General features: G+C 34.4%; 1 protein-coding gene across 1 annotated transcript in view; it reads left to right on the forward strand.

The window, feature by feature from the left end:
• The window catches only part of LOC140437644 (uncharacterized), a 115800-nt gene extending 92540 nt beyond the window's left edge, over positions 1-23260 (forward strand). The window contains exon 2 of the mRNA XM_072527272.1: positions 14527-23260. Coding sequence (XP_072383373.1) covers positions 14527-14639 — 113 coding nt within the window. The 3' untranslated portion in view covers positions 14640-23260. The remainder of the gene's footprint in view (positions 1-14526) is intronic.
• The last annotated feature ends 241 nt before the right edge of the window (positions 23261-23501 follow it).

The raw sequence follows: 23501 nt of genomic DNA on the forward strand, positions 1-23501 counted from the left end.
TGCAGAAAGCTGTGTTACTTTCGACGTCCAGATGCGTACGAAAATTTTCCAGATACACCGACATACCAAGTCACCTAGACCTCGATAACATGGTAAGAGTCCCACCAGAGCTCAATCCTTTTGATACCGTAGGTATCTGGGATGAGTGAATTTTCCCCTTAGAGGGAGTGTGAGCCGTATGGCTAAATCTGGATAATAATAATAATAACAAATAAAAATGTTACAAAGTATTTTTGATTGAGAGTACTGTTTCTACACTATAACAATTTATTAGATAAGCAGAAGAAAAACTTCCTTCTGCTAACCTGAGTAACCTGAAGAAAATGTTGGAACGGTATCAATCAAAAGAGTAAATAATCAACAGGCCAAGGAAGCTGCCAATGTTCTACTAGACTATTTTGAGCATTAAGAACCTTCGGACCTTGTTTATATTTTGCGCAGAATAAGTCAGAAAATCGAAGACTTTTAACACTGAGTGTTAAAAGGCAAAAGTGACTGACCTTCTTGCGCCACTTAAAATATATACTTAACCGGTTTATGAAGTGCAAGTTAATCTACTGTTTTATTTTCTGTTTTTATCTTTATGTATCTTTTTAGGCAATTTAAAAGTTAGTTACGACGTTTGATATTTATTTTAGTCATCTTTGTTGGGCAGTTGTAGCAGACATGTTTAATAGCACTCTGCAGCTAAGTACTGGTTTTTTGTGTTATTTCATAACACTTAAAACGAAGTTTCTATCCCTCGTTTAATTTTTAATGCTACTTTTTCTTTTTAATACATATTTTAATTTTTATCATTTATTGCTGCTAATTCGTCCATTCGTTTTTATATCGAAATAAGAACACTAACCCCGCGCGGTCGATACAGATAATTACGAATAAAAAAGAACATACTTACTAAGTAGAAGAAAAGTAGCGGTAATATCTGTCAGTAAATGTTAATTTGCACTAATTGTAATGCGTTTGTCATGTAAAAGTTATCGACTAGTTAACAAGTTACGGTAGGTGAAGCGTGAAACGTATCTAATTGCACATGAGATACTCGTCTAATGGCCGACGTGTTCTTTCGAATGATAATGACTTTGTATCAATATAGTTGCACGTCAACCGAATGGGGGCAAAATTATGACATTGTTAACAAATTATCAGGATTGTTTAGATGGTGATATAAGCCTCAACCAATATACGACACGAAAATACCAACTAGTAAACTACACAGGATACTGATTAACCAACAATTATTTTGATACGTTTCAATATGCAGGCAGGAAAATTGGGGCTACAAAATGTAGCAAAAATATACGATATGACTAAGTCCATAATTTTAGCCACAAATCCAAATACAGTAGAATCTCGATTATCCATCTCTCTATTAACCGTCACCTCGGTTAACCGTCAGGGTCCATACATAAGTTATATTGACTACAAAAGTAAAAATTTAGTCATCAATTCATTTTGTTGCATTGCGATAAGCCAAACGAAATTCGTTGAAATGTACACGGTTTTTTATTTTTTTTTTTACTAAAGACACAGAAGTGTACTTACATTAAAATCTGGTCAGTAAGACCAATTATCAATTTGTGTTTAACTTAAATTACTAATGAAATCTTAAAATTAGGTGTCTACTCACTAGTATCTTTCCTATTATTTCTAATAACTAGCATTAAATTTAGCATGCATACTAGCACAACACTTTACTCTGCTTCTCACTCACTCATTATACCAGTTCAAAAGGCTTTGTTCTTTTGAGCCTTCTCTCTAGGTTTGTATTGTCGAGGAGCTGGATAGCCTCGACGTTTACATGATGATGGAGTCGTTGTTCATGGCTCCCTGCAAATTTCTTGATTATCTGATTGACGTCTTCCATCTTGAGGTCCCGGTGAAGGTCGTTGTTCCTAACGTACCAAGGCGCATCTACGATGTTCTTCAGCACTTTATTCTGGAATATCTGGATAAATTTGATGTTACTAGGCTTGGCACAGCCCCAGAGTTGGCAGCCATAGGTCCATACTGGTCTCAGTATTTGTTTATAGATTAGGAGTTTATTATTTATGGATAGAGAGGAATGTCTTCCCATCAACCAATACATTTTCTTGTAGCGGATGCCTAGTTCTTCTCTTTTCTTCTTCACGTGAGCTTTCCAGCGAAGTTTCGCATCAAGAGTGATCTTCAAGTACTTTGCTGATGTTGCAATAGGCACTTGGACATCATTTATTGGAATATTATTAATTCTCTTATTGGTAAAATTTATATGGACTGATTTATTCTTATTCAGCTTAATTTTTCATTTTTTGGTCCATTCATGGATTTTATTTATTGAATTTTGTAGTTTTTCTGTAGCTTCTTCGACGGTGTCACTTACCGCTAAGACAGCAGTGTCATCTGCGAAGGTAGCTATGGTGTCGTCTTCTAGTTCAGGTATATCACACGTCTATATTAGGTATAGGACTGGACCCAATACACTCCCTTGTGGAACACCTGCTTCAATATCCTTGAGATCAGTGTATGCATCTTCTTGTTTAACTCTAAAATGTCTGTTCGCTAGATATGATTGTAATATATTTGAATATTGTTTGGGCATGAATGATTTAAGTTAATGTATCAAACCCTTATGCCAGACTTTATCAAACGCCTGTGCCACATCTAAGAAGGTTGCAGAACAGACATTTCTTTTCTCTAATGATCTTTCAATTATAGCAATTATTCTATGCACCTGGTCAATTGTCGAATGCTTATTTCTAAATCCAAATTGATGATCTGGAATTATTTTCTTTTCTTCAAATATTGGTAGGATTCTTCGCAGGAGGAGTTTTTCAAACACCTTGGACATCACAGGTAGGAGTGATATTGGTCTATATGATGTCACCTCATTGGGGGGTTTACCAGGCTTTGGTATCATGATCACCTCAGCTATCTTCCATAAATCTGGAACATAATGTAGTCTAAAGGCAGCATTTATTAAATTTGTTAGTTTTACGATAGCTTTTCTTGGTAGATTGTTTAGCAGTCTTTCGGTAATGAGGTCATAACCTGGTGCTTTATTTGGGTCGATTTGTTCTTTAATTAACTCAGCTACTTCTTTTGGGGAAGTTGGCTTGATATTCTCATCTATTTGCTTTGGTTCGGGCCAATCCTGGTCATCGTCTTGGTCATCTTGCAACTTAAATGTGTTCTCTAGATGAGTTTCAAATCTCTCTGCCTTCTGCTGATTATTTCTGGCCCAACTACCGTCTTCCAGTTTTATTGGAGGAGAATGTAATATTGGCCTTTTATTTCTTTTTGTAGCTTTCCAAAGCGAGTACTCTGTGCTGCTGTCGTTTGTTAGCTCTTCCAGATAAGATTTATTAGATTCATTCTTAATTTTCTGGATTTCTCTTTTAAGTTGCTGCCTGGCATTGTTTAGGTTAGTTTTGTCTCGAGGGGCTCTCGTTTGCTGCCATTTTCTTCTTAGTTTTCTTTTTTCTTTTATTAATTCACGAATTTCTTTAGGGTAGTTATTCCCTTTAACTTTTGTTTTCAGTATGGGAGTGCAATCCCATGCTGAATCTTGAATATCTTTGACAAATAAATCTAATTCTTGATCTATCAGTTCAATAAATTGTCTTTAGTGGCACGGCTAAAATGATCTTTTCTTCAAGAGTTACTTTAAAACTTTCCCAGTCTGTGAGCTTATTAGTTAAGGTTGGGTTGTTCTCTTTTCTAATAATCATATCACTCATGGTTAGAATTATGGGTGAATGATCGGAGTTCATATCCCATCCTTCACAAATGTCCAAATGTACACGGTACACGCATTTTTTTGTATGCCACCACCGCATTTTTTTATGTAAATAATTTTTTTCTTATTCAGGGCTCTGGATTAAATTTTAATTTAAATCGGTAATGATAAATGATACCGAGCTTTAAGATACACAGCACAATATTTATTACAGTCAATATGTGTGTGTCACCATAATACAGTTTGATTGAAATTCGAACATTGATTGTGTCACTTAGTTGTATGATCTAAGTTTTGAAAAATGAAGCTTACACAACTGGAACATCAAAAAGAAAACATGTTGTTTTGTCAGTTGAACAAAAAATAGAAATGATTGCAGAACTAAAGAAAGGTGTTTCTGGTGTCGCATTGAGCAAAAATTATGATGTTCTGAGTACAAATGAATCACTCGACACGGCTCTGTATTTGTGGTTCATTCAAAAAAGAAGCGAAGGTGTTCCTTTGGCTGGACCAATTGTTGCCGAAAAAGCGTTGATTTTCAACATAAAATTGAATGGCGATCCTTCATTCAAAGGGAGCAGCGTAAAGAAACTAGAGAAGCTGCGTCGCACATACAACAATTCATCGAGTGGTATTCTCGGCAAGAAGAAGCAAATAAGGTAGATTTTTGATGATTTTACGTCGATTAAGAAATTCAGCCGTTGCAAAATGTGAAGTAACAATAAAACAAACAAAGATTTCGGAATATTTTAAATCAAATTGATTCGACTGTACCAACATAAATCGCTCTTATATTGTCAAATAAAACTTGAGAGTTAAAAATTCGAGAGTTATACTATGAAGTTTTATTTATTAATTTTTTTAATGTTCTCTTAACCGTCTTTTCGATTATCTGTCATACCCTTGGTCCGGTGCCCTGACGGATAATCGAGGTTCCACTGTAACGTAAACCGTTTGGAAAGCTAAAAGGAACAGATTCAGAAAATTCCGCGAAGGAATGCACTCAACGCCAACGGCGGCAAAACTACACAAAAAGATACGCCAAGGAAAATGTATGCCAATAACGGACCCATTAAAACGAAATGGATGACCTCAGAAATCGAACCAGTAGGCTGCATCAGTCGCCAAACACGTATATATGCAACAGCAGAGAGTTGAAGTTAACATAAAGATCTTCCAACTATACAAATTCTCAGGAGTAGCTTAGAACTGGGAAATATATCAGAAATCTCAGAAAGGCTTGAGTTACCTTCTTTCCCAAAGTAGAGAAAAAGGATGCAATACGCCCAAAATCTCTAAGATCTAACTTGATTTAAGAAAATGCAAGAAGCTGTTGATAATTATATCAGTCATATCAGTCAGCATGCTTAATAAGCGGTAAAATCGACAAAAACCGCATTGGTATCATCATGTTCAAGGCCTTTCATTTCTGATGGAATGTTTGCCGCTCCTACTTAGAACTCTGATTCGCTGATTGCAGTGAATCACTTCGCATTCTTCTGCTGTATTGTCAAAGTTTGTTGTATGACTTGGCTTTCGTACAATTTTCTTCCACTCATTTCAATCTGTGCGTAGGTCCCTCCAGTTTTTCACTTTCAGGATTTTAATAGCTCTCGTGACCTGGTTCTCCCATCTCTCTGTAGGCCTTCTCTTAGGTCTTTCAGTTTCTGGCTTCCATCTGGTGACCTTCTTAATGAATAGGTCGTTTTCCTTTTCTCTGTGTCCCAGCCATCTCAGTCTCTACGCTTTATTAAATCCAACTATATCTTCTCTCTTCATTATATCTCTTATTTCGTGGTTCATTTTTCTTTTCATTTCTCCCTTTTCCTTTCTTCTTATAGGGACCATACTTCTTATCTGTGAGGCATATCAGCTGCGTGTGTAACTACTGGTCCGATTGCAACTGTATATTTTTAGTTTTGTATTTCTGGATAATTTCTTGTCGTTCATTAGTTCGTTCTATCTCCAGTACGTTTTGTTCTCTGCTAGTATGCGCTCCTTTTCTTTTTTACTTTTCTTAGTTTTGCCACAGCATTGGTATAATGCAATGAAAAATTAAATATATGATGCTTTAAATAAAAACGAAATAGTGATGGTTGCCTTTTTAAATGGCCCAAAGGCGTTTGATAACATTCTACGTGAAACAGTCATCAGATAACAGAATGAAAGAGCGGTTGATAGTACAACATCCAAGTCGATGACAGAATCACTCGCATACGAATGGTAGAAATGGAAATAGAGCAAAATATATTTTCCATCTCAACGACAAGAGGGTTTTAGCAAATGGAGTTGCGTCTCCGCTCATATGGTGTCTACTCGTAGAACTTTTATGCGATATTACAGACCTACTGGAGTATCTTGCCAAGGTATGATAAATTAAAAAGACGATATCCGATTATCAAGCAGCCATCAAAGCACTGAAATCACCTTTAATCAGCTCCAAAATAGCATAGGAAAATTGAGTTACTTTCCTATGGATTCCGGTAGCACCTGAAAACATTAGATAAAACCTTTATAAAGCCTGAGCTCTAAGTATCTCTAGAGCACGTTATCTGTAAGTTTCCACAATACTCCACGCGTTTGCTATAGAAAGGCCAACAATTTAAAAAAATAAAATTTTGTTTGTATGCTCTAGGTTGCGATTTTGATTGACTACCTTTGATTGATACTGATACTACTTTTGATTGATTGAGACAATAAACTTTTAACTACGTCTCAATCCCTACGAAAAACAGAAGAGAATGCAAAACAAGTACCGAGCAACGTCAATATTAATAAATATTTCATTACTTGAAGAGACAATATCAAATCCAGACATGTCACCCAGATTTAATCCCAAACTTCTCAGTATTCCCAAAGAGAGAAAATGACCAGGTTAAATCTCCACTAACAGTACTAAAATTAAAGTAATGTGATTCCTACTCGACGAAGGAATACTGAGGTTCTGTTCCAAAAGGAGAAGAGAAGACATCTGTGCCATAAAGTAGCAACATTTAATTTTTTTTATAAACGAAAACCGTTATCTGTAAGTGCATCAATAAAACATAATTTCTATCATCGTTATGCCCTTTTGGTGTAAAATTGCTTTCATCGCCTTGTAGAAATACACAGAAACCAGTTTTTTGTACCCATTATCATGTTGGAGAGTAAGATCAACATATTTGTTTGTAACTTAATAAAAACAATACGATCAACAAAGATTTATGGGGCAGTGACGAAGAAACCTTGAAATTTTCACTTATCTGGCTCGTGTCGTATTTTGTGTCTTTTCGCGCCAATTCTTTCCCTCTCGATCCCCACCTACACATGTGTGACGCTGCGAAATCTTCCCGCGAAACGTATTCTCTCGTAAAAACGATACTCACGCGAGGTTAGTCGTGTTTGCGAGTATTATCTGTCGTAGTAGTAGTAGTATTTAGTATTTCAGTGTTCAAAAACCCAAATATGAGCGGTTATCAACAATCTTGTCGCCTGATTATTTAAATTTCATTTCTTCATATATTTGATTATCAGAGACGGCTCTATGAAATGTTATATCAGTCGGTAAAGAAGGTACTTAGGATTAGTATGAAATGGCCGGATTAGTATGAAATGGCCTAAAATAATGTGAGATATTTATGGAAAAATTTTGAGCTGATTTAAATAAACAATATTCGAACCAAAAGCATTTAGGGGAAGGAAGGGTAAAATCGCACGGCTAAGCAGAAACATCTAGGAAATTTGCATTTTACACAATAAATAATTGACAAATTTTGGTTTAAGAGAAGCATTAAAAAAATAAAATATGTACATATTACTAAAATATTTAAGAAATCCACGTGCTTTTCGCGGGTCATATTATTTGAGCTGGAAAAGTAACAAAAAGTAAAAATAATTGAAGAAATTTTTAACAGACACAGACAACTCAACACATTATCAATGTACAACAAATTTTTCAAATCTTGTCTTAAAATAAACGTCGTTTTGATACTTTAGCTTTCTTAATATTTTTTTGCACCCATTGCATTGAAAACCTTCAGCTGACGCCCAGCCATTACACGCTGCATGTGCCAATACTCCACACCCAATGGTGCGATACCAAAGTTCCTTGTTTTTCCAAATTCATCGCATATGATTCATACTTCATTGGCTACAGGAGGATTGTGATATTGTTGATTTCACAGAGATCCGATACATCTTCTCTTTTCCCTAGTTTTATTATTCCTAGCAACATTAACGTTTAGTTTTATTTTTTTACTTTCACCATTCTGCTCTTTCCTCACTTGCTTCTTAGTTTTCGCTTAGCTTTTGTGTCCAGGAGAATATCCTTCTCTGCTGTAGCAGTCCAAATTTCTAATTGTTGTTTCCTTGTTTTTGTACTAGACTTTTTTCTTTATGATAGCAGCTACATGTGATACTTCAACGCCACCTAAATGTGGAGGTAAAGGAGCAGGTTTAAAGCTCTTGATGTGAGTGGTGTCTATTTCGTAGTAGCTCTTATGTTAATGGTGTTTATTCAGAAATGTTTTCATTTTCTTCTTGTTCAGCCTCTAAAACAAGTTCTCTAAACAGTTAAGCTAATGCAGTCTTCCTGTAAAAACTTAATGGGGGTTCAAAGGAAATACTCTGGTTGTTCTGAAACCCGATGTTCCCTTTTTCCGCAGTTGCTATCTTCATGTTTGCTTGATTGAACAAGCGAGCGAGATCGTACACCGTGATCTTCTCATGTGCAGTCGAAATCATATGAGAATCGTAAATGGCAAAGAGAGCTTTTTTAAGAGGCCCAAAAAAATGCCAAATCTAGGGAGTGGATGTGGTTTGACGTATACGAGGTTCACTTGAATCTGTGTTTCAAGCCCTTAAATGGTATGAATGAAGTGAAAATGAAATGAATGTACTTATTTTGGCAAATGTATTAATGGCACTATAGCGTTGTTAAGCTGATCAATTGACCAGAATTATCGTGGGTATTTTGTTTTGTGGTTCCTCGCCATCTGAAAAGAAAAGGAAACGTTATCAATAAATGTGAATATCTTCTCTCTTTTTTTATAAAATATTCTTTCCTGGGATTTGGTAAAAATAAACAAAAATAGTTAAACGAGGATCATCTCGTCATTAATGTTGATTGTGATACCGACCTTGATTTCGTTTTTTAACCTTCGCTCCAATAATTAAAAACCAAATATGGACAAAGATCACACCAGAATTGACGAAATTATCTGTACTTACGAATGTTAATTTGCTTTAAAATTACCACTTACCTTTCTCAATTCAGAAGAGCAAAAAATTATAAGAAAAACTATCTACTTCAAGCTTTGTTGTACATATTTGGGGCCTGCGCGATATTACCCACCGCGTGATACTATCCCTCCTTCCCCGAACATTTTGCGCTTCAGTTCAGAACCTATCTCTTGATTAAACCGAATGATTTTCATAATTTCATATATTTATGTTATATGATACTCCTGAGATAGATACAGATACGAGATGATTAATAAAAAAAAAATATATGCCAATCTACCACGATTAGATACCTTAACATCTCAAGAGACGAATAAGTGGTTAAAAAAGGAAACTTGATAATATTGAAAATACATTATTTTTATCTGTGTGATAGCGTCTTGCTGTTGCTAAAATTAGATAATAACACTGACAAATGTATATTATAGTGACACTAATTTATCTATTCTTGAACTAGTTTCGGACTAGATCCATTTTAGGGTCGTATTCTTTGTTCGCGACTATGTTTACCCTCTACTACCGTAAGCAAAGCATAAATCTCGCAATTATCTCCCTAATGACAACCCCGAAAATGACACAATATTCCACTATCCATCCGTTAAACTGACTTCGCCTTTTTTCTATTGCAGAAACCGGTACGGGTCAACAATGCAGCAATTAATTGTTTTTCTGCAAAACCCACCGCTCTCTTTTCTTTCTTCTTCACCCTTTTCCGCAAACTATAACTGTCAGCAAGTGACGAAAAATGTCCATCATCTCGGCAGAAAAGATCCTAGAGCGAAGGGGCTTTTATCTTTTGTTGTGTACATTGTAGAGAACAAGTTAAGGTCATGCCGCAAGTTAAAAACTACCCCTTCTTTCTTATTCATAGTCCATGAATAATAATAGTAATAACGGCACACGTGGCTTTGGGCTCAATTACGCACCCTGACTAACAGAAGAACCGCGTTCTCACGGTGAGATATCGAAATACGAACCACCTAAAGATAAAACATTAATAATTCTCAGTATATTTCGACGATCGGTCTCTTGTTGAGGATAATAAATAATAAAAATATAAAAGTTTAAAACAGAAAGAACGAACAATACAAGAAATTTAAAATGTTGAAAATGATAACTCTTTCAAAGACATGTAATAAACACACATTAAATAGTACAAATTATTCTTCGTTAGACATAATAATATATTCTCCATCCAATTGGCTGACAGTAATATTATAATAAAAATTTCACATTACGAAAGACGCATCAATACATTGCAAGACGCAAGCATTGCTGAATTTGCTACTATTTGGGCCAACATTAATCCAATATTTGCTTTTCTTATCAACATAATCGATTAATCACACTACAACCCTATCAACAAAATAATCTATGAGAAAAAGGGCTGTAGATACACCAATCTGGTTCTCACGTTAAATCTATTAAATAATTCAGCGACCGTTCGTTTGACCTACTTCATATCCGGGTAGGGTGAACACACTCCACAATTACACATCTCGAACCTTTTTAATAAGCTTCACGACAATAATTTAACTCTCATAGACGTCACTAGCGTATGGTCCTCGAGGGATTTTAGTCAAATATGCAAAAACTTAATTAACTTAATTAACTACTGAATTACTTGTCTAGGGAAAACAACTCAACAAAAAAGTAATCATAAGAAAGTATTAAAGAAACATACAATAAGAAGAATTCACAAAATACACCGTGTCTTGGGTAGACCCAAATTTCGAAGGAGTCGATCTCACTTCTATTAATTTTTTTAGAGTTCATGTTTCAGCTGCGTATGTAATAATGAGAAAAATAAGAACATTGACCAATCTGAACTTAGTATTCTCTGTTATTATTCCGTCTTTCCATATTATAATTAATCTAGCCATTGCATTTCGAGCCATTGCTAGTCTTTGCTTGATTTCTGAGAGGCTGTCGCCATTGTTGGTCATTAGGGAGCCCATATATAGCCCGTATACAATTTTGTCTAACTACTTTGACGATAAAATTTGATATGTCACTGAATTGTAATATTCTCTAACATTGTCATTGTATTTTTGGTCATGACATTTTATCATCCTCGTTGATTACTTCCTGAGCTCATTTAACGGTAATGTAACAACTAATATGGAAAACAACTCGAACAAAAATTCTTCTTCTTTAAGTGCCTTCTCCCGATCGGAGGTTGGCCTGTTCGTGCCAGTTCTGAGCTGACCGTTGAATGGCGGCCGAAGAGGACATCCAAGCACCCGAAAGTAACTCAGAGCCTCGCAGCAAGACGGTTCCGTGGGAAGCCAAGGCACGGGACCGAACTCGAATCCATGAACCAACTCGTAAGAATTAGCCTCACTTCACCTCACCCAGGCCCGGCACGTCTACCGTGACCCGCTTCCTCGCCAAGCCCAACACGCTCCGATCCTCAGAGCCAATCCTTATCCCGAAGTTACGGATCCAATTTGCCGACTTCCCTTACCTATATTATTCTATCGACTAGAGGCTCTTCACCTTGGAGACCTGCTGCGGATATAATATGGGTACGAACCGGCGCGAGGCTCCACGTGGCCTCGTTCAAGGTCCGAGAGGAAGATCCGGACACCGCTGCAACTGCTATGCTCTTCGCGATCATCATCACTATCTTTACTCTATCTACTGCTGCTCTGAAGAGTTCTATAGAACTGCATTTAAACCAGTCAGGGGAGGTTTGTTTCAATTTGGTCATTTAGAATTATATCTATATTTTTTAATTCGTTAATTTCCATAGATTCTAATAAAGATAGCTTATTGCCTTTATTTTTTGAATGTGAAAAATTTGGAATTGGTCATTAAAAGAATGATTATGGTTTAGAAGGTGAAATGCGTATGTAGAATCTGTTTTTCTATTATTGAAATCCATTTGTGTTCTGCTATACGTTTGTTAAAAGTTCTACAGGTTTGACCGATGTAATTTTTGGGCAGTCGCCACATTTAAGTTTGTATACACCAATGTGTAATTGCTTTTTTTTTCTTCCTTGTTTTTAATATATTTTTAAACGCATACCAAAAATAGATCACTTGAGCACTCTGCCGAAACAGCTATAGTGATAATAAATTATAATAAATTTTGTGGAAGTTTTGAAAACAAAAGTTTTCAGCGTTTTATTGTTAGATAAAATTAATTTCTTTCAAGTAACGGTCGAATCCTTATTAAAAAAAAAGTAATCATAAGAAAGTACTACAGAAACATACAATAAGAAGAATTCACCACACACTTTGAAAGAAATATTAAAATATTAACACCAGCTTATATTTTTAAATTCTGCACTCTTTCTTAATTCTTAAAGGGTTGTTTATTATCGTTAATCCTAGAGGGACGCCCCTGAGTACGAATTACCAGCAGAAAACCAAAGGGCCATTGACTCCAAGCTTATTTTCTTTGCTAGTAAACAAAGCCGATCATACACATGTGTTCACACTCGATAATTTTCTCTTCACTTTAATTTTTTTATCCTCGGTTTTCCTTTTGTAGTGCCTCCACACATTGTTTACTACTGCTACAACCGATGACTCGTAGTTGTACGATAATTATTAAGGACGACATTTGATCCCAGTATTCTCAGAACGCAGTAAGACGTTTTGAGAAACGCATATGATTGATTTGTTTGCCAGTGCGCATGGGAAACTTGTCGAGATGGCTAACAAATGTGCGTACGGTAAAGAGTATTTATTTCCTTAATGCCATGCAGATTGTAGATAAACATTTTCTATGAATGTTTATGTTCCATAGTTAGCTTAATTTTCAGCGGTAATTGGTGAAAAGAACAATATTGAATTTTCTCATTTAAAGGCATTTGGATTTTCAATGTTTGAACTCTGCTTCCCACAGTTCTGCAGATACTATTCTATAAGATATAAAAATTTCTATATTTTTGGGAATCACTGGTTCTAATATTATTATCATTAGCAAATATGCCAAAATAGTGAAAAATATGCACTAATTTACCCAAAAATATGCGTTAAATATGTATTTCTTCTAGAAAATATGCATTACTAACATTCTCAACCTGAGTACTTTCCTTCACATCAACATTCATACCATTATCTTCTTTATTAATACTAGCCAGGCATCTGCTTTGGGTGTTATTTTTTAAATGAGATCCTTCTTGAACAGCAGTACTCTTTGGAGTCCTACTTGAGGATTCTTCTTGAAAGGTCCCATAAACTTGTTCAAAGCCTTATTTGCTTTTTTTCCAATCTTCTCCATGACGGCTCTTAAGTTCTGCGACTTCCTCTTTAGAATGTGAATTTCGATTGGTAGTACATTCATTCTGGTCAATATCAGGATTTGCTTTTAGACTTTCTAGTGCTGATTTGACCATTCTCGAAGCCCGACTTGCCTAAAAATGTACCAAAAAACACTTTTTTTCAAAGGAACCTCGTATATCAATATATATTTTGAAAAATTTATTGAAATACATTATTTTGGAAATTCTTGTACCAACTGACAGTTTCTGCTTTTCCTTAATTGATTTATATAATTTGTTACAGTTGGTCAACTGAAATATAATAATTGAATCATCATAACCTCAAATTTTTTGAAATAATAATAGTTATATTTCTGTTTAACGTCAAACAATGCGTCTACGTATTATTAAAACAAAGTATCAATATATTTTTACTTACCATAGCTTCTAATAAACAGATATAATTCTTATAAACCTATATAACTGCACAAAAATATTTAGTATTTTACAATTTTTCACACACGTGTGACTTACGTGGTTTTGTGTACAACATGTGAGATACAAGATTTTTGAATTCAAGTGACTAAGGTGCAATTTCACATGCTTTGTGATAAGAAGTTTCTCAATCGATGCAGCTCGATTTCCTAATATAGACCACCCAAAAAAATGCAAAACCATCGAAAATTGAGATACGGGGTTTTGACGTCTTAGCGACGATTTAGTGAAAATGTTAGATAAATAAGTAATAAAAATTACTTCTACGTATGGTTCGTCAACACACGGAGTACAAGGAGTTGACATGATTCCTCGTTAGAGTCCTTTCACTCGAAATATTCAATTTACAATATTTTTTTAAAAGAAGTTAAGCTTTTTTTGATAATTTTGAAAGCGGTATATCTAAAGAGATTGATGCACGGCACAAGTTTTCATTAATAGTATCTTGTTCGATTCCTTCTTTCGAACTTGACCGAAAAGGCTTAGAAACCGACGCTTGCTACTTTTCTCCTGATTTAGTTTTGTCTTTTTTCGCTAAATGTGACGCAGTTTTGATATACTGATCTATCTGAAATTTCTTATCGCGGGCAACCTGTAATAGATTTTTTAATATAAATAACTATTTTAATCTTAAAATCTAGTTTCTTGTGTTTTTTTTATTATTATTTCGTTTAGTTTTGGGATTATTGTCCCACTTCCAATAAATTTATTTCAACACTTAGTAACAAAATTGGTGGATACGCCTAAATTAATCCACTATTTGAGGACTTTCGTTTGACACATACATCTTGATTGAGGATCATGTAAAATTATGTTTTCATTCAAAATTTAGTTTACTTTTAAAGTATCTTTTATTAATATATTTTTATTTTGTTTCAGATTTCATGTCCGTGAAGAAACGCTCCTCGTCGGACTTTGCGAAGAAATCTGATTGGATCTCATCAGTCGAGAGACCGACGAAGCTACCGAGACTATCAGAATTGAGTAGTTAAAAGACATACAAACCCTTCCCCTAACAAATGTCTTTTACCCCCTCCCCTGAACCCTCTTCCACTTTTGTTACAAATTTCGATCTCGAAGAAAATTATTATATTGTAAAGTACAATTTAAGTTTTGTTTCAAGAAATTTAATTAATTATAAGTTTTTTGTACAGTTTAAGTACTATATTTTGTTTGTCTTTTTAGAGACTATATGTATTTATTTTTAAAGTAGAGTTTTTTCTTTCTTTTGATCTCCAAAATCTTTCATTTTGTTACGAGTTTGCTCGTGAATTACTTCAAACTTAAACTGCGTTCATACATAATACGAATATTTTATATATATATATATATATATATATATATATATATATATATATATATATATATATATATTCAATTGTCGTAACCTAACATTACGAGAGTTAGATCGAGTAACAGTACAATACAGAGGTGTCCAAATTTTAGATTAGGTAAATTTCAATAAAACGGTTTGGTTTTTTCGGTAATTTCGCGTATACTTTTATCGTTTCTTCTGTCATATTCAGTTATATCTTCGCCAGTATATTTCCCTTTTTTCGCTTTTAATTTTTAATTTTGGTAACTTTTTGTTTATCAGCTTGTACATTCAACTGTCAGAATTATAAAATTTTCGTTCCTTAGAATTATATTATCTCCATTTTTTAATCCGATTCGTATCTACTTTGTTTATTTCCTTCTCTTCGTTGTTTGGTTATCACTTTTATAATTATTTATAAACAATTACGTGTAAGTTTAAATATTGTGAAAATATTATTACTCGAACTAATCAAACCGTATACGTGATAGCTTTTTATTGATGGCATTTTAAAAATCCTTAATAAAACTTAATGAGGCAATTAATAATCCTACATGTACAGGTATTTTTGCATGAGCGAGCAAAAATCGTAGGCACGTTGTTGATTTCTATGCAAATTTAAATTTTTTACCGCCATCATAGTGGATAACGAAAAGCTTGAATACTGTTACTTGTTTTTAAAATAAATCTCAATATATTATGTATGGATTCGGTGAAACGGTGTTTTTTACACGAAAATAGGTAACTTCACCATTACAATATCGCTTGGATGACCTTGAATTTTTACGCGACTTAATTACGAATGTGCCAAAATTTGAATTAGCCCAAGTCAAAAATAGCGAATCTACCAAAATACGTAATACTGACTGAAAAAATGAATATAAATTGTTTAGTTACGGATTGATTCAATTTTGATGAATTTGCTCCCAAATAAATACAGTACCTTTGTTCTGGCTAGCATGTCACTAGCTACATCTTACGAATCAGTGTAGGATAAACCGCAGTCACATAAAAATATGACTTAAGTCATATTTTTATGTGACTTATCTTAAGTATTTATCTTAATAATATCCGTTCCACGTGTCATTCCATTTTGTGGAATTGTTAGTATTGCTCAGATTGGTTTATCGCTGTGTCAAATACTGGTAAAAGGATCCTTTGATAGTTCAGAAGGACTCAGCTTCGTGGCCGCACAATAATAATAGACAAAAACAACTTTTGTTGGCGTTTTATTACAATAAATCAGGCACAACTTGTAACATCCATGAAATATGTAAATCCACTGATTGCGCTGATGTGTTTTTGCCGCTAATCGCGTAATGGTATTTGGAAATTACCAATTTTTCGCCTGTATCAGCAATTATTTCATCATATTTTTTTCTCATCTCTTCAGTATCTGCGCATTCTTCTTTAAGTGATGAAGAGTTGTATCTTAGCTTGCTATTTTTTTTTTAACTCTTTATATTTTCCTTTGAAATCCCAAGCTGCGGATCCCACTTTTGGTTGCTTAGCTTCTTTGGCTTCCGCAATAGCTTCTGCTGTTTTAAGAGTATATTTAATATTTCTCGCTACACTACTTGGATCTTTAAAATTTAGTTTGGTTGAAGATTCAGCTACAACTCTTCTGGGTGCAGAGTTAGCCCTTTTAAGTTCACCATAAATCTAGATCTTCTTGTAGCAAACTTTCCATGGACATTTCTGTTAGAAGCTGCGGTGATTATGGCAGTACTCCAAGAAATGTTCCTACCCTAAGAAGGTCCAGTGGTTCTCAGAGTAGTTTAAGCAATTTGTACAGACTTAAACCTCCGTCAATTGGATCTTAGATTTTTTTAGTTCTTTACGGATGTGCATCTTGGATGCTAAGTGGAAACAAGAAAGGTATACGCCACTCAAAGACGAGCAAAGTCCGTCTCCAACAATTAAAATACTTGGGATCTGTTATGAGAGCAGACACAGATAGCATAGAAAGACTGATTATCCAAGGAAAGGTAGAAGACCGAAGATCACGAGGAAGATCCCTAACAAGATGGATGGACTTTTGGATTAAACTTTATATATGATATGACTTAAAGTCAGATTTGTATGTGACTTATCTTAAGTATTTATCTTAATAATATCCGTGACACGTGTTATTTCATTTTGTGGAATTGTTAGTATTGCTCAGATTGGTTTGTCGCTGTGTCAAATACTGGTAAAAGGATCCTTTGATAGTTCAGGGCTCAGCTTCGTGGGTGCAGAATAATAATAGACAAAAAACAACTTTTGTTGGCGTTTTATTAAAATAAATCAGGCACAACTTGATGAAGAATCCGACCAGTAAATTTGGAATTAACTAATCAGAGACGATGTGCTAGATTCGATTCCAGTATAATACATTCGTGTTAAACGGTAAGACTGTGACTGGAGACATTAAGTAATTTAGTAGAGCATTGTCAGAACATTAATTGCTGCCAAAATCCAGTGGTTTTCATAATAAATAGATGGGAATAACTAAGTCAGTAACATCCTCTAATGTAAGTTAACCATCTGATAGCTGTTCCGGTGAATAACATTCTCTCGAGCCCGTATGGTAAAAGCGAATTATCAAAATTGAATCAATTGAATAATACCCTTACTACCACCGTAGATATTGTTTTATTAATAATTATTATATTTATCAGCTTACATCACATATTTCTAACGATTTAATGGACATGGTACAAGTATTATCATATTTGATCATTACCAATAGTTTTTGTTTTATTGCTTGAGAAATGAAAAGATCTAATACCAAGTATTATTTATATTTTTAGTATAGGGTAAAGGGAGGAGAGATGGACCACCTTTTAGAAAACTGAAGCCTGTTTCTTTATTAAATAAACATCAGAATAGAAAAAAATTCTATACCATAACTTAACATTGGTATTTATTTTGGTATAAGTAAAAACTAGTAATTATATTGAAGATGTAATGAAGAGAGAGAGAGAGATATTGAAGATATAATGATCGTAAGAGATTTAAAATGAAGATTGCTTCGACAGAAAACGCTGAAAATTAGGATACGAGAAACGACGCCAGCTGTAGAAGACTCGCTATCTTTATCTTTATTGTGTAAAGACACCATTATAGTTTGCAAACTAGATAATGTCTTTTTTTTTGGTTTCCATACGACTATCTCCTTCATTTGTCTTTGCCGATTCTTTCTTCTTCTTTTTATATAGACATGACTCTGCCTGTTATTCAATGTGCTTCCAGTAAGTTGTCGTTCCATCGTTTTCGTGGTCTTCCTACTGATCGTCTTCGTATTGGGGAACCGTCTCTTGCCGTCTTTACTACTCTATTTGTTGTCATTCGGCTTATATGATCGTTCCATTCTACTCTTCTATTTCTTACCCAGTTTTGGTGTTCTCCACCTTGCATCTACGTCGTATATCTGTGTTTCTAGCTCTGGTCCCAAGCAACAGGTCACTTACATTTTTATTATATATCTATTAAACAGCTGGCAGTAATTGCCATTTACACAATTTCTGGTCTTTAATCGTGTCGAAAATTAAATTAATGGTTCTGGAATCATTCCAATGTGCACGGGATTCTCCAAGCTTGGCATTGTATATGTTTTGCCAGATCCCGTTTGTCCCTTTTCGAAAACACACATTGTACCCACCAATGGCTGATTGCACTATTGTCAGGTTGGTTAAAATAATTCTACAAAAAATTCTTGTCCAAAGTACTCACGCTGTCTCTTCTTGATATTTTTTATAATCTCAGTAGACTTGGTGAGAGGTTCTAATATTGTGGAGTTTCAAATCTTCCCTAGAAACTTTTAAAATTCTTTCATCTCAAGGCGATTTAGTTACTTGGACTTGTGGGAATCTGAAAAGGTAGCTACGGTAGCAGTCATGGCCTATGAGCATCTGTGTCAGTTAATAATCTAGCTGTCCATGCCCACAGTCCACCTAGCTTCGCAGTTTCGAGATTAATGACTTCGTCCACTCCGCCACGTCACGTATTGACTTCCACTCTTTCTGCCACTAATCGATTGAAATAAGCTCTCGGGCATCTTCATCTTACTTGATATCTTCGTCTCCATGTTCGGCCTCCTATGACTATGAACCCTACGTAGTGCTGTCCACGCGTACCATGAGCCTCTTGTAATTTGGTATTTCTACCGCTTCACTCCAGATTAGGGCGGCTTAGACTGCACAACACCGTGAAGCGCCTTCCTTTTGGAGTTATTTCCATCGATATTGGGCATTATGCTCCTTCAACGCAGCCATTCTCTGAGTAACTCTGCCGGTCATTCCCCGCAGATGTTAATTGCACTCTGATTCATTTGTATACACAAAGACACTCAATTTCCTATCGTCTTGGTGCGTTCCATCGCCGGCCGGTTCGGGCAAGTATGCGCCTATCTTAAATCTTGTTCAGTTTAACATCTGTATAGTTTTTTAAACAGGTTAAAAGAAATTTTAATAGATAAAACCATTTCTGTGCAATGAAGCTACGTGATATGTTACAATATTCCACATTATACCTTGCAACTGCTTCTAATAATTGTTAACAAACTTAAACCGACATTTGGCAAAAGTTAAACAAATTGCATAAAATTGTTATTGAACTTATACGATAATATTTGAGCAAACTATGTTCCAAATTTTGACTGTATGATTGCATCGGATATATATTTTTGTGGTTTAATTATTTTAGGATTAATTTTATGAAGTGCGTTTTCGACCTAATGTGCAATGTTAATCTGTAAATAAGAAAATAAGGTCGATAACTTGTTTAACTAAATATTTATTTAGGATTAAGTACTAGTTTTTAAAAATATTTTTCATCCAAGCGATATTTTGATACTACATGTATTTGCTACTTGTTCTGGTAATCCCAATGAGATTGTTTATTTTTAAAAATCTGCCCGAAAAGTGTATATTTTTTTATTTGATTTTTGGGCCCTTTATAAACTGTGTGCTTATTTTAGGACCGATTACAGTAGAAGATTTTGTTTGTAATTGACAGCCCCGGATTTTTAAAAATACGACCAGATACAATGTATGTAAACCACATGTGATATGTATGTAGGTACAAATCATGGTCTTTTAAAGATTTTTTCTTAAAATACTAAGAGGCAGTGGAAGTTGGAAGATTTTTGTATTTTTCTAGGATATTTTGTAAATTGCGTGTTGTCAGTAGCTGACAATTTTGTTAATATTAATTTGCTGATGAAGGTACGAATTTTTTATTGTTTATTTATTTTAGAATACAATATAATACCACAATAAAAAAAGCCAAAATTAAATACCTCGGTCACATCATGAGGAACAGCGAAAGTTATGGGTTGCTGCAATTAATTCTTCAAGGAAAAGTAGAAGAAAGGCGAAGAATTTCCTGGCTGAAAAATCTACGTACGTGGTTCAACACAGCAACCACAAATCTTTTCAGAGCCGCAGTTTGCAAAATACAGATTGCCATTATGGTCGCCAACATCCGAAACGGATAGGCACTACACGAAGAAGAAGATATTAAAAAGATTTTTCGCATACGGATCCTATTCTCAAATTATACAATTGGCGTAGATTATCATGGCGTACCACATCCACCATCCGTATGCTGAGATTCTTAAAATGCCAATATTTGAGCTTTCGTACTATTATAATCTGACCATAAAGGTATACGCGCACTCGACGGACCGGCCGATAACGGAACGCAGCGCTACAACCGCCGTAACGCGCTTTTACAGGCAAAATGACGTCAGCTCAGAGAGTGGATTTACATGTTTCATGGAAGATTTGTTTCCATCTTTTCAAAGCGCTTTCGAGGTATATTTTAAATAAAATGGAGGAAAGATATAGGGGGATGTTAAAAACCCTGTTATTTGTATCCCAGTTTAATATTCTCACTTTCCATTGATTGTCACAGCTTCTTCAGTGGGACGCTATCGTAGGATTTTCGTAGGTCGACGAATAGCATATAAATTTTTTGATACTGTGCTATCTTTTTTTCGATTATTTGGTTTAAAGAGAAAATATGATCAATAGTGAATCGTCGCGTACGAAATCCTGCTTGTTTTTGTGCTTTAGAATCTAAATATTCTTTCTCGATTCGATTCATCAAAACTTCCCCGTATATTCTACTCATATATCCGATTACAGCTATTCCTCGGTAATTTTCACAATTGTTTGTCACCGTTTTATGTACAGGAATGAGATATAATATTTTCCATCACTTAGGCATTTCGCTTGTTTTTATGCATTCTTGAAATAGTTGCCGAAGATGATCGTATAATTTGTTCATTTCGTACTTAAACAATTCTCCGGGCATATCTCCTGGTCCGAGTGTTTTATTTTTCTTCAGATGTTTATATACATTTTTAATTTCTTTCGCTGTTAATCTTATTGATGAGCCTATTATTGCAATCTTGGTTTTGATTTCCACGTTCTTGAATACACAAAGCCATTAAATTGCCGATCGTCGTGGTACGTTCCGGGGCCGGCCGGTTCCGTCAAATGCGCCCGTACCTTAAATGATAAAAAAGTAAGTTTATTTCATATCATTTCTATAGGAATTTTATTATATTCTGCCAAAGTTTTTTTCCGGTATTTGAGAAATTCTACCGATCTAAATTATATTTGTGCCTCTGTATCCGTCTGGCATCATTTGAGTAACGTTTTCTGAAACATACGGGATTGTTTTTGGCATAAAAAACAAAATTTTGTACGACTGGTCCCTCCTTTTAGTGGTTCCACTTTATTAAAAAATAATTTGATAACTACAGACTATGTTTTATCAAAAGAATAGATAGTAATTCACTTCTAACTCTATTCCTAAAGTTTCGATGGATTTAGAGCAAAAAGCTATCTTTTTTAACACGTCTACAGCCGCACCTTCATCAGCGACAATTAACAATTTTTTTATATACGTAGGAAATAAAAATGAGAGATTTTCTTAAAGATATTGATAGATTTTCAAAATCACGGTTTGGTCTGGTTATACTATTTTTTTGTAGTATTTTATTTGTAGAATAATTTCTGTATAACAGCCCAAAGAAAATTTTAGTACAAAGTTTAAAAAGGAAAAATGCAGAATTACTTTTTGGCAGCTTTGCCAGCTTGTTTGTCAAGTTACACAGCGTTTCGGAAATAAAGGGCTTTTTATTATGTTTTGATAATTTTTAGTCGTCAGGATTTGCAAAAAACTGAGTTGGAAGATGAAAATTGATAAAAAAAAATGAAAAATAAGAAATCACAGAATGCTGAGTCCAATAGTTGCTCTTTCCTGTTATAATTATATCAATTCCATGTGTAAAACATTTTTAATTTTCTGTTTGCTTACCAATTTTATCCTAAATGTATTATCAATTAGCTTCAAAAACTCTGAGGGGGTTTTAATCTATAAAATAGATCCAATCTGTATGGCAATCTCAGCATTTTGTTAAATAATAAATTGTTTTCATTGATTGAAAATGTTACGTACTATTGATGAGCTTTAATAAAGTTAATTATAAAAATACAGTTCCAATTCAGTTGACCGTTTAGATAAGACATTTTTGGAAGTTTATTACGACAAACTTTTTCTCGCAGAGTTGCAGATCTCTACAATTCTGCTAAGACAGGATTCGTTAGGATTTTACCAGTCTTTTGTCTGGCGAACTACACAAATGGAAGAGTTTTCTAAATACGATTTTCTCACAACCCAATTTGTAGACTTTCTACTACGTAATCGCAATAGTTGCATAGTAAGGCAACAACAATAAAAAAACAACAAACCCAAACGGAATAACTTGAACAAAATAGTTCATAATATCCACAATGAACACCAATTTTTTTAATGATTGATTTTCATGAGAATGTGCATGAAGCCGTTATGTTTGCTACATCATTCACATTTGATGTACATGTGCGCTAACTGTATTGCTTTATGCGTTTATGTTTGTGCTCAAGTTTTTTGTAAACAGAAGTAAATTATATAACTCACATTAAAATATAAAAAGTAAATGGTTGCCTTTGCACTAGACCTAAAAAATTGGTAAAATCCTAAGGAAATCCCATATATTTATTAAGAAATTTTGAGATATTAAATACATAATATATTTTTCGACATCTGTGATGTTTAGAATATGATCTCAAAATATAATTTTTATATATTAATATATAAACTTAGCACACATTTGTTTCTGGCATATCTCCGCATTTTCTGTGCGTTTGAGATGGCCGATTCAAACGTTTGCTATGACAAATAATGTAGATTTAATTAATGTAAATTTGTTGTAAAAAATAACATATATTAGCACTAAAAATATAGCTTTGTTTTGTTAGTGTATATTTGAGTTTCATTTCCTACCTTAAATCTCCTGTACTATGCTCGGACAAGAAAATGAAGACGGTGACTCATTTTCACTCATCATTTAATTTTGGTCAAAATACTGTACCAGGTGCAGTTTATATTATGAGGTTTACAAGACCTGAACACCGACTGTAACCGCTTGAAAATCTTCTGATTGCCCTTTGTATCAACCGTGACGACATTCAGTAAAGTTAGCCAACTGTAGTGTCAACGACAG

Source organism: Diabrotica undecimpunctata, chromosome 3 (assembly GCF_040954645.1).
Source record: "Diabrotica undecimpunctata isolate CICGRU chromosome 3, icDiaUnde3, whole genome shotgun sequence".
In the NCBI taxonomy this organism is placed as follows: domain Eukaryota; kingdom Metazoa; phylum Arthropoda; class Insecta; order Coleoptera; family Chrysomelidae; genus Diabrotica; species Diabrotica undecimpunctata.